General features: G+C 51.2%; 1 protein-coding gene across 1 annotated transcript; it reads left to right on the forward strand.

Moving 5' to 3' along the window:
* The first annotated feature begins 758 nt into the window (after positions 1-758).
* On the forward strand, positions 759-11,711 carry LOC135028570 (uncharacterized). The gene is made up of 3 exons (XM_063953786.1): positions 759-4,084; positions 6,785-7,113; positions 7,530-11,711. Exons 1-3 carry the CDS (start codon positions 864-866, stop codon positions 11,393-11,395), a joined length of 7,416 nt encoding a protein of 2,471 aa, XP_063809856.1. The 5' UTR covers positions 759-863; the 3' UTR covers positions 11,396-11,711.
* Positions 11,712-12,331: the final 620 nt, after the last annotated feature.

The raw sequence follows: 12,331 nt of genomic DNA on the forward strand, positions 1-12,331 counted from the left end.
TGCCGTCAGAGCGGTCACATCGAAAGAAACTGCCGGAGTGAGGCTTTAAACGACGAGATCCCGAGGCGAGGGACCGACCCTCGGGAGGAACCTCGCCAATAGGTCCATCAACGCAGGAATGGTGGCCTCGATATGTTGGAAAGTGCCCTCACTTGAAAATTTGGGTCAACGGAGTCGAAATACCAGCTCTTCTAGATACTGGGTCTCAAGTGACTACGATTCAACTTGCAGAGTTTCAACGGCATTGGGATGAAAGCGAGATTGTGACGCCACCAAACACATGGCTCCAGCTATTGGCTAGCAACGGAGAGCAGATAAAGTTCTGTGGCTACTGGGAGGCCAACTTAATGATCGGCAAGGCTAGCCTAAAGCAGCAAGGGTGTCTGGTGACCACAGCGAATAGTGGACACCTACCTCCCATCATACTCGGAATGAATGTCCTAAAGAATTGTCCCGATGAGTTGGTGGAGGCTCTCCGGTTCGAGATGCGATCTGCAGCCCCGCAGGAACGGAAGACGTTGCAGCAGACAGTACGGCTGCTTGAGGGTCAGAAGAGGTTCGTTAATGCCAGGGGAGAAGTGGGCAAGGCCAGAGTAGCTGATCATCGACCTGTAATTCTCCTACCCAATTCTGAACATGTCGTGTGGTGCAAGGCAAGGATCGGCCCAGGTGGGCAGGACTACGAGGCAATGATCGAATCCTGCGATACAGATGGACAACAACAATTTGCGGTGGCGAGGACCTTAGCAAAGGTGGAACATGGAAGAGTTCCAGTCCGTGTCTTGAACCCACACAGTTTTCCTATTCAGCTGTTCAAGCATTGCCCGGTGGCTAAAGTGATTCAAGTGGATTTTCAGGACGTGATGGAGACAAGTGTGCCGGTGGTCCAGCAGAGGGGTATGACAGGGCACAAGGCTACTGAAGATGAAACCCCATGGTGGGAGGAGATCCGAATTGGCGATTCTGACACCCCTGAGGAAAGACGCCAGGGAGTGCTTCAGGTGGTAAAGAAGAATGCCCAGGCCTTCAGTCAGTACCCATCCGACTTCGGAAAAGCAGAGAGTGTGTACCACCACATCCACACCGGGAGCAGTCCTCCCATCAAGGAACGGCACAGACCATTGCCACCAGCTATGTACCAACCTGTACGCAACATGATCTCCGAGATGAAGGATGCGGGTGTGATTCATGAAAGCCACAGCCCATGGGCCGCCCCTCTGGTGATAGTGAAGAAAAAGGATGGCAGTTTGCGCTTTTGTGTGGACTACCGGAAGTTGAATGCAGTGACTCACAAGGACGCCTATCCGCTACCGAGAATTGAAGAATCTCTGACGGCGTTGAAGACAGCGACGTACTTCTCCACTCTTGACCTCACAAGTGGGTACTGGCAGATCCCGATGGCTGTGGAGGACAGGGAGAAGACTGCGTTTACAACGCCGATGGGTCTCTTCGAGTTCGACAGGATGCCATTTGGACTCTGCAATGCCCCAGCCACCTTCCAGAGAGTCATGGAGCACTGTTTGGGACACAGGAACTTTGAGATGGTCCTGCTTTACCTGGATGACGTCATCATCTACTCCAGGAGCTATGAGGAGCACCTCCAGCACTTGGATGAGGTGTTTGCCCAGTTGACCAAATGCGGGCTGAAGTTAAAGCCATCGAAGTGTCATCTATTGAAGCCGAAAGTGCAATACCTCGGGCACATCGTCAGTGCTGAGGGTGTGAAGCCAGAACCAGAGAAGATCCGTGTTGTGAGAGATTGGCCTGTACCGAGGACAGTGAAGGATGTCCGAAGCTTCTTGGGCTTTGTTGGATACTACAGGCGCTTCATTGAAAACTTTGCAAAAGTGGCTACCCCATTAAATGAGCTGCTACGAGGCAAGTCAGGTCAAGAGCAGAGAAGTGCGTCCAGAGTCAAGTGGACAGAGGCACAACAGACCTCCTTTGATCAGCTGAAGGCATCATTGATTGAGGCACCGCTATTAGCCTATCCAGACTACGGGAGGCCTTTCAAGCTGTATACCGATGCCAGTCACCGTGGACTAGGAGCTGTACTATCCCAGGAGCAAGATGGCCGAGAGAGAGTCATTGCATACGCCAGCCGAGGCCTGAAGACGACCGAACGGAATTGTGAGAATTACTCGGCCTTCAAGTTGGAGCTTCTTGCCCTTGTCTGGGCCGTAACCGAGAAATTCAAAAACTACTTGGCCGCCACACCTTTCGAGATTGTGACAGACAATAACCCATTGGCACACTTGTCTACAGCACGCCTGCCGGCTCTGGAACAGCGGTGGATGTCCCGTCTCGCTGGGTTTCGCTACACGGTAGTCTACCGGAGTGGAAAATCTAACGGAAATGCCGACGCCTTGTCCCGCCTGCCCACTGATGACATAGCTGAAGAGGAGAAGGATTGGTCGGAAGATGTAGAGACCCCAACTTTCAAGCCACAAAGGAGGAGATACTGCATCGTCACTTCTGACCCTGTTGCCGCCACATCTGATGCGAGTCCTGATAGCCTGCCCTGTGACAACTTAGGGTTCGATTGGGTGAAAGTGCAACGCGAGAGTCCAGTGATGCAAGAGTTGATGGGCCACCTTTGTCGCAAGAGTCAACTGACCCAGACCCAGAGAGCCGTTGCCGATCCCGAGTTGGTCAAACTGCTACGACACCGAGACCGTCTCAGCATCAAGCATGGACTATTGGTTCGAACCAGTACCGATCCCAGTACGAACCAGACCATCGTACAAACCGTGGTGCCCAGACAACAAGCCCACTTCCTGCTGACCGCTTATCACAATCAGTCCGGTCACTTTGGCACCCAGAAAACGGAAGCTACCTTGAGGAGGAGGTATTTCTGGGTCGGCATGAGAGAGGATATCGGGCAGTGGTGCCGTGATTGCGTGGCCTGCAACCTGAAGAGGAGGCCCGAAGCCAGCCAAAAGGATCCCCTGCATCCCATCAAAAGCCATCGGCCGTTGGAGCTTGTGGCCCTGGACCATGTAAAACTCGAACCCAGTCCCAGTGGGTACCAGTATGCCTTAACAATGACTGATTACTATAGCAAGTTCCTGGTCGTTGCCCCTGTTCGTGACTTGACTGCTAAAACCACCGCAGAAGTATTCCTCAAGAACTTTGCAAGGCCCTATGGGTACCCCGATCGGATCTTAACTGACCAAGGCCCAGCATTTGAGTCACAGCTGTTTCAGGAGTTGTGCACCCTATATGGATGTCGGAAGCTGAGGACGACGGCCTATCACCCTCAGTGTAATGGACTGTGTGAGAGGGCAAATCAGACGGTCATCAACATGCTGCGAAGCCTATCTGCTGAGAAACGCTCACAATGGCCAACACTGCTACCTGAATTGGCCTACCTGTACAACAATACTGAGCATTGTTCCACTGGCTTCACCCCTTACTACCTTATGTTTGGACGTCAAGGAAAGCTTCCGAAGGACCTCGAGTTGACTCCTGTAGTGACTGAGCCAATGATTCCACAGAATGATTGGGTGCGGGAGCACCAACACCGTATTGAATCCGCACGAGAAATAGTTAATCAGCGCATGGAAGCAGCACATCACCGTCAAGAGATGGGCTATAACAGCAATATCCATGCTACACCCCTGCAACTCGGAGATTGTGTATGGAAAAAGAAAAATCACCGTTCGAGTAAGCTTGATGCCATGTGGGAGGATACCCCGTACATTGTGGTGGGAGTCCCCACTGATGGCCTGTATGCCTACAGAATTCAAAAAGTAAAAGAAGGTCCCATCAGCACAGTACCTCGTGATCAGATTAAAAGATGTAGCACCAAGGTGTGTGAATCCAAGCGAGAGGATGTACCTGTGGCAGAGGAATGCGGACCTTCAATGGGTGCCCCACTACATGACCCCATAGAGCTACTTCTCTTCATGTGTGGCTCAGTTCCTTCAGGCCCGTCATGGGTCATCACCCTAGAACAGCCAGTACCCAGGCCTGTTGATAATCCAAGTGGTCCCAGTCATGCTGTTGAGCAATCTTTCAGTGATGTACCTGACCCTGCAGTCAGAAGGTCAGAAAGAAGCACCCAAGGTGTCTTGCCCCTAAGGTATAGGGAATAAATGTGTATGTGTTCACTGTATACATACTTACCTGTGATTGTAAAAATTGCATTCTTGATGTACTTTGTATTCATGCCAATTGAACTCTTAAGTAATGCATGAAGGACTACTTAACAAAGTGTTTGGACATCCAATTTTAAAGTTAGATGTTGTGTATGTTGCTATGAGAAAGACTGTCAGGACATTGTACATAAATGATGCTTTTGCGTGAGGACACGCAACCTTCAAGTGGGGGAATATGTGGCACTATCCTGTGGTGTTCCCACTACAGTACAGGCCCATGCCTAGCAACGCAGCACTGCATAGGTTAACTATCCTCTAACTTTTAGTGATGTCAGCAGGAGCTGACATGGGGGGCACTAGGACCCAGGGAAGTCAAGTCTAGAACCAGAGGAGCCCAACTGTCACAGCCAGAGAGCTGGGAGAAAAGTACCCTGCGATTGGCTGACCCCATGACCTTTTCAGAGCGGGAAGCTGAGGAGGCAGGGTGACTGCTCTGAGGAGAGTGTGTGAGGCTGCAGTGTGGAGAGTTGTCGTCCAGAGAGCCCTAAAAGGGGTGACCAGCGGCGAAAAGAGAGCGGTCGCAAGTGGAGCAGTCTGCGCCCGACAACTGAGTGAGACGCTAGGGAAGGAAGCGTCACAGCTGCTGAGAGAGAAGTGCTGACAGGAATCATATCAGCGTGCGAGCCGCAAGTGAAGCAGCATGGAGTCTCTGTCATCACAGCTGGGAAGCACTGAAGAGGCTGCCTGACAGTGAGAGGATGGAGTGTAGCTGCGGGGAACAGTGAGTAACCTTGCCCCTTCACATTGTGTCTGTAACAGTGCCTCAGCACAGCCAGCCATACCTCAGTGACAGTGCCTCAGTACAGCCAGCCATACCCCAGTGACAGCCAGAACCCCTTTTTGTGTCATTCTCCAGTCAGCCCTGTTTAAGTCTGTCAGCACAGCCTAAGACCCCTGTCACCCATCACCTGAGGCTGCCAGGGTCAGACAGACAGTTAGAGGTGTTGTCAGTCAGTGAGGCCATTTCAGCAGCAGCTCAACTTGACAGCCAGCCAACCCTTGCCAACTCAGCCAGGTGCTTCCCTCACGCAGCAATATTCCCATTTGTTACTACAGACAGAGAGGGGAAGAGCCCTGAGATATATGACACCTGTCAGCCAACCAGTACCGCAGCAGCACAGCCGTGTCCGACAGGCAGAGCCCAGGGGGAGAATTTGATGCTTTTAATCTACGCAAGGTCACCCGGGGACAGCGACAGTGTTGTGTTCAAGGAATGAGAAAAAAAGGTTACTGCCTATTAGGAGTTACCTTAAAGAAGGTGATATTAGTTAGCACTAGTACCGACAGAACCTGCCCGTGCGAACAGTATTGATCCCCCCCTTACCCTAAATAGTGAGTGGCTATCTGACAGAATTGCATCCAGTTATTTTAGTCCGTATTTACCTCAGGATTTATACTGAAAGCCTTCCTATAAGATATCGGAGATAATATACAAAACTCAGTTACTAGTCACTGCCGGATTGTACTCCTACACCCTCTAGTGGACACTTGAGATACTGTAAGGAACACTACGGTTAATAGTAATTCTACAGCCACCGTGTGGACACTTGGGACACTAATTTGGACACCGTTCCTGGTTACTTGCTGCCAGTCAATTGGTAGACATTTAAGGTTATGGTTAATAGTGACGTAATAGTATACGATAAATAATTTGTGAGAAGTTCATTTACGAGTATATTGAAGAAATACTTGCAATTGTGAGTTCTCCTAAAAGCCGTGAATTTGTTATATGTAACTAAAATGTTTAATGCTTGACTATATTACCTGTGATACCATATGATCTCGAACTGCTGATCTGCATATTGATCTGTTCCTATATATAGTGACATTGCTTAATTTCAATTCTACCCTACTAAACCGTTTAACACAATAGCAGTGACACCTTATTGGTGATAATAAAATACCAGTCACTGTCCAAAAGTGTGGTGACTTGTTTGTCTGGGGTCTGTTTGGGGGCCTCATCCTTCTGCTGGGTATCCAGAGGTGACAAGAAAGCAAAGTCCAAGAAGACTGGGACCGACATCATCAGGGGAAATTAAGGTACGAAACACCGCCACTTCACCACCCGGTGGCCTGTGACAACTTGGCGTCCACGAACAGGATCGAATCAGATTAAAGCAAGATGTCGGAACCACAACCCTCATCACTCGCGCCGGCCCAGGAGAAAGGATCAGGCCAGGAGGAAGGTCCCAGCCGGGCAAACCTGCCTCCACCAGCAGCAATGGCATCACCCATCACTGTGCCATATTACATGGGGGCTCCATGGGTGTTGACGTATTCTGGTGATGACCACTTCCCTGGCACGAGTACTTTCAGAGACTTCAGAGATAATATGCGGACCTTGTTTCAACTATACCCACTGAGTGAAGCGCAGCAGGTGGCGATACTGATTGCCCAACTGAAGGGATCCGCTCTGGGTGAGGTGAAATCCTGGGAGAACGACCAGAGAGCAACTGTCGAGGGCATATTGGAAAAATTGAGGACCACCTTCGACTCACGGACAGTTACCGAGCTCAAAGAACTACTATATGCCCGGAAACAGAAGCCTCACGAGTCATTGAGGGACTTCACTCTGGGGCTGCATGAGGCGATGCAAGCTGTGATAGCTCTGGACCCAAATGAAGGACTGCAAAAGATAAGATCCTTAGCGACCTTTTTATTAAGGGAGCAAGAGGAGAAGCCACTCGCGCACAGCTGAAGCTGTGGAAGGGGCAGAATGTTGGGTGCACTTTTGCCAAATTTAAAGAGACAATGATGGATGCTCTCGGAGGGGACCGGGTGAGACCAGGAGGTGACTTCTCGTCGAACTGTCTGACCGATGAAGAGCATGAGGACGTCCCGCAGCCCATACGATGTATACCTCAGACCACCAAGGGCACTGTTACCCAGCAGTCCCGATCCGCCCTTGCCCAAGATGAGGGCCTGGTCAACGCACTGGCAGAGATACGACAGGGTATGTCTGACATGGGTCGACAACTACAAGCACTTCAACAGAACCAACAGAGAGTCGGTTGCAGCGATTGGCACCACGAGCGCGGAGGAAGGAACATTTCCCAATGGCGAAGGGATTTCCCAAGATCTTCAGGCCGACGCCCTACAGACCAGTTCGATTCACAGGGGCGGCCGATATGTAGACGGTGCCGTCAGAGCGGTCACATCGAAAGAAACTGCCGGAGTGAGGCTTTAAACGACGAGATCCCGAGGCGAGGGACCGACCCTCGGGAGGAACCTCGCCAATAGGTCCATCAACGCAGGAATGGTGGCCTCGATATGTTGGAAAGTGCCCTCACTTGAAAATTTGGGTCAACGGAGTCGAAATACCAGCTCTTCTAGATACTGGGTCTCAAGTGACTACGATTCAACTTGCAGAGTTTCAACGGCATTGGGATGAAAGCGAGATTGTGACGCCACCAAACACATGGCTCCAGCTATTGGCTAGCAACGGAGAGCAGATAAAGTTCTGTGGCTACTGGGAGGCCAACTTAATGATCGGCAAGGCTAGCCTAAAGCAGCAAGGGTGTCTGGTGACCACAGCGAATAGTGGACACCTACCTCCCATCATACTCGGAATGAATGTCCTAAAGAATTGTCCCGATGAGTTGGTGGAGGCTCTCCGGTTCGAGATGCGATCTGCAGCCCCGCAGGAACGGAAGACGTTGCAGCAGACAGTACGGCTGCTTGAGGGTCAGAAGAGGTTCGTTAATGCCAGGGGAGAAGTGGGCAAGGCCAGAGTAGCTGATCATCGACCTGTAATTCTCCTACCCAATTCTGAACATGTCGTGTGGTGCAAGGCAAGGATCGGCCCAGGTGGGCAGGACTACGAGGCAATGATCGAATCCTGCGATACAGATGGACAACAACAATTTGCGGTGGCGAGGACCTTAGCAAAGGTGGAACATGGAAGAGTTCCAGTCCGTGTCTTGAACCCACACAGTTTTCCTATTCAGCTGTTCAAGCATTGCCCGGTGGCTAAAGTGATTCAAGTGGATTTTCAGGACGTGATGGAGACAAGTGTGCCGGTGGTCCAGCAGAGGGGTATGACAGGGCACAAGGCTACTGAAGATGAAACCCCATGGTGGGAGGAGATCCGAATTGGCGATTCTGACACCCCTGAGGAAAGACGCCAGGGAGTGCTTCAGGTGGTAAAGAAGAATGCCCAGGCCTTCAGTCAGTACCCATCCGACTTCGGAAAAGCAGAGAGTGTGTACCACCACATCCACACCGGGAGCAGTCCTCCCATCAAGGAACGGCACAGACCATTGCCACCAGCTATGTACCAACCTGTACGCAACATGATCTCCGAGATGAAGGATGCGGGTGTGATTCATGAAAGCCACAGCCCATGGGCCGCCCCTCTGGTGATAGTGAAGAAAAAGGATGGCAGTTTGCGCTTTTGTGTGGACTACCGGAAGTTGAATGCAGTGACTCACAAGGACGCCTATCCGCTACCGAGAATTGAAGAATCTCTGACGGCGTTGAAGACAGCGACGTACTTCTCCACTCTTGACCTCACAAGTGGGTACTGGCAGATCCCGATGGCTGTGGAGGACAGGGAGAAGACTGCGTTTACAATGCCGATGGGTCTCTTCGAGTTCGACAGGATGCCATTTGGACTCTGCAATGCCCCAGCCACCTTCCAGAGAGTCATGGAGCACTGTTTGGGACACAGGAACTTTGAGATGGTCCTGCTTTACCTGGATGACGTCATCATCTACTCCAGGAGCTATGAGGAGCACCTCCAGCACTTGGATGAGGTGTTTGCCCAGTTGACCAAATGCGGGCTGAAGTTAAAGCCATCGAAGTGTCATCTATTGAAGCCGAAAGTGCAATACCTCGGGCACATCGTCAGTGCTGAGGGTGTGAAGCCAGAACCAGAGAAGATCCGTGTTGTGAGAGATTGGCCTGTACCGAGGACAGTGAAGGATGTCCGAAGCTTCTTGGGCTTTGTTGGATACTACAGGCGCTTCATTGAAAACTTTGCAAAAGTGGCTACCCCATTAAATGAGCTGCTACGAGGCAAGTCAGGTCAAGAGCAGAGAAGTGCGTCCAGAGTCAAGTGGACAGAGGCACAACAGACCTCCTTTGATCAGCTGAAGGCATCATTGATTGAGGCACCGCTATTAGCCTATCCAGACTACGGGAGGCCTTTCAAGCTGTATACCGATGCCAGTCACCGTGGACTAGGAGCTGTACTATCCCAGGAGCAAGATGGCCGAGAGAGAGTCATTGCATACGCCAGCCGAGGCCTGAAGACGACCGAACGGAATTGTGAGAATTACTCGGCCTTCAAGTTGGAGCTTCTTGCCCTTGTCTGGGCCGTAACCGAGAAATTCAAAAACTACTTGGCCGCCACACCTTTCGAGATTGTGACAGACAATAACCCATTGGCACACTTGTCTACAGCACGCCTGCCGGCTCTGGAACAGCGGTGGATGTCCCGTCTCGCTGGGTTTCGCTACACGGTAGTCTACCGGAGTGGAAAATCTAACGGAAATGCCGACGCCTTGTCCCGCCTGCCCACTGATGACATAGCTGAAGAGGAGAAGGATTGGTCGGAAGATGTAGAGACCCCAACTTTCAAGCCACAAAGGAGGAGATACTGCATCGTCACTTCTGACCCTGTTGCCGCCACATCTGATGCGAGTCCTGATAGCCTGCCCTGTGACAACTTAGGGTTCGATTGGGTGAAAGTGCAACACGAGAGTCCAGTGATGCAAGAGTTGATGGGCCACCTTTGTCGCAAGAGTCAACTGACCCAGACCCAGAGAGCCGTTGCCGATCCCGAGTTGGTCAAACTGCTACGACACCGAGACCGTCTCAGCATCAAGCATGGACTATTGGTTCGAACCAGTACCGATCCCAGTACGAACCAGACCATCGTACAAACCGTGGTGCCCAGACAACAAGCCCACTTCCTGCTGACCGCTTATCACAATCAGTCCGGTCACTTTGGCACCCAGAAAACGGAAGCTACCTTGAGGAGGAGGTATTTCTGGGTCGGCATGAGAGAGGATATCGGGCAGTGGTGCCGTGATTGCGTGGCCTGCAACCTGAAGAGGAGGCCCGAAGCCAGCCAAAAGGATCCCCTGCATCCCATCAAAAGCCATCGGCCGTTGGAGCTTGTGGCCCTGGACCATGTAAAACTCGAACCCAGTCCCAGTGGGTACCAGTATGCCTTAACAATGACTGATTACTATAGCAAGTTCCTGGTCGTTGCCCCTGTTCGTGACTTGACTGCTAAAACCACCGCAGAAGTATTCCTCAAGAACTTTGCAAGGCCCTATGGGTACCCCGATCGGATCTTAACTGACCAAGGCCCAGCATTTGAGTCACAGCTGTTTCAGGAGTTGTGCACCCTATATGGATGTCGGAAGCTGAGGACGACGGCCTATCACCCTCAGTGTAATGGACTGTGTGAGAGGGCAAATCAGACGGTCATCAACATGCTGCGAAGCCTATCTGCTGAGAAACGCTCACAATGGCCAACACTGCTACCTGAATTGGCCTACCTGTACAACAATACTGAGCATTGTTCCACTGGCTTCACCCCTTACTACCTTATGTTTGGACGTCAAGGAAAGCTTCCGAAGGACCTCGAGTTGACTCCTGTAGTGACTGAGCCAATGATTCCACAGAATGATTGGGTGCGGGAGCACCAACACCGTATTGAATCCGCACGAGAAATAGTTAATCAGCGCATGGAAGCAGCACATCACCGTCAAGAGATGGGCTATAACAGCAATATCCATGCTACACCCCTGCAACTCGGAGATTGTGTATGGAAAAAGAAAAATCACCGTTCGAGTAAGCTTGATGCCATGTGGGAGGATACCCCGTACATTGTGGTGGGAGTCCCCACTGATGGCCTGTATGCCTACAGAATTCAAAAAGGAAAAGAAGGTCCCATCAGCACAGTACCTCGTGATCAGATTAAAAGATGTAGCACCAAGGTGTGTGAATCCAAGCGAGAGGATGTACCTGTGGCAGAGGAATGCGGACCTTCAATGGGTGCCCCACTACATGACCCCATAGAGCTACTTCTCTTCATGTGTGGCTCAGTTCCTTCAGGCCCGTCAGGGGTCATCACCCTAGAACAGCCAGTACCCAGGCCTGTTGATAATCCAAGTGGTCCCAGTCATGCTGTTGAGCAATCTTTCAGTGATGTACCTGACCCTGCAGTCAGAAGGTCAGAAAGAAGCACCCAAGGTGTCTTGCCCCTAAGGTATAGGGAATAAATGTGTATGTGTTCACTGTATACATACTTACCTGTGATTGTAAAAATTGCATTCTTGATGTACTTTGTATTCATGCCAATTGAACTCTTAAGTAATGCATGAAGGACTACTTAACAAAGTGTTTGGACATCCAATTTTAAAGTTAGATGTTGTGTATGTTGCTATGAGAAAGACTGTCAGGACATTGTACATAAATGATGCTTTTGCGTGAGGACACGCAACCTTCAAGTGGGGGAATATGTGGCACTATCCTGTGGTGTTCCCACTACAGTACAGGCCCATGCCTAGCAACGCAGCACTGCATAGGTTAACTATCCTCTAACTTTTAGTGATGTCAGCAGGAGCTGACATGGGGGGCACTAGGACCCAGGGAAGTCAAGTCTAGAACCAGAGGAGCCCAACTGTCACAGCCAGAGAGCTGGGAGAAAAGTACCCTGCGATTGGCTGACCCCATGACCTTTTCAGAGCGAGAAGCTGAGGAGGCAGGGTGACTGCTCTGAGGAGAGTGTGTGAGGCTGCAGTGTGGAGAGTTGTCGTCCAGAGAGCCCTAAAAGGGGTGACCAGCGGCGAAAAGAGAGCGGTCGCAAGTGGAGCAGTCTGCGCCCGACAACTGAGTGAGACGCTAGGGAAGGAAGCGTCACAGCTGCTGAGAGAGAAGTGCTGACAGGAATCATATCAGCGTGCGAACCGCAAGTGAAGCAGCAGGGAGTCTCTGTCATCACAGCTGGGAAGCACTGAAGAGGCTGCCTGACAGTGAGAGGATGGAGTGTAGCTGCGGGGAACAGTGAGTAACCTTGCCCCTTCACATTGTGTCTGTAACAGTGCCTCAGCACAGCCAGCCATACCTCAGTGACAGTGCCTCAGTACAGCCAGCCATACCCCAGTGACAGCCAGAACCCCTTTTTGTGTCATTCTCCAGTCAGCCCTGTTTAAGTC

Source organism: Pseudophryne corroboree, chromosome 2 (genome assembly GCF_028390025.1).
Source record: "Pseudophryne corroboree isolate aPseCor3 chromosome 2, aPseCor3.hap2, whole genome shotgun sequence".
NCBI classification, from domain to species: domain Eukaryota; kingdom Metazoa; phylum Chordata; class Amphibia; order Anura; family Myobatrachidae; genus Pseudophryne; species Pseudophryne corroboree.

Coding starts and splice junctions, on each gene's coding strand:
- LOC135028570 (XM_063953786.1), top strand. CDS start 864: ATGGAGACAAGTGTGCCGGTGGTCCAGCAGAGGGGTATGACAGGGCAC. Junction 4,085..6,784: donor CAAGGTGTCTTGCCCCTAAG/GTATAGGGAATA, acceptor ACCCAAATGAAG/GACTGCAAAAGATAAGATCC. Junction 7,114..7,529: donor ACTGGCAGAGATACGACAGG/GTATGTCTGACA, acceptor TTCAACTTGCAG/AGTTTCAACGGCATTGGGAT.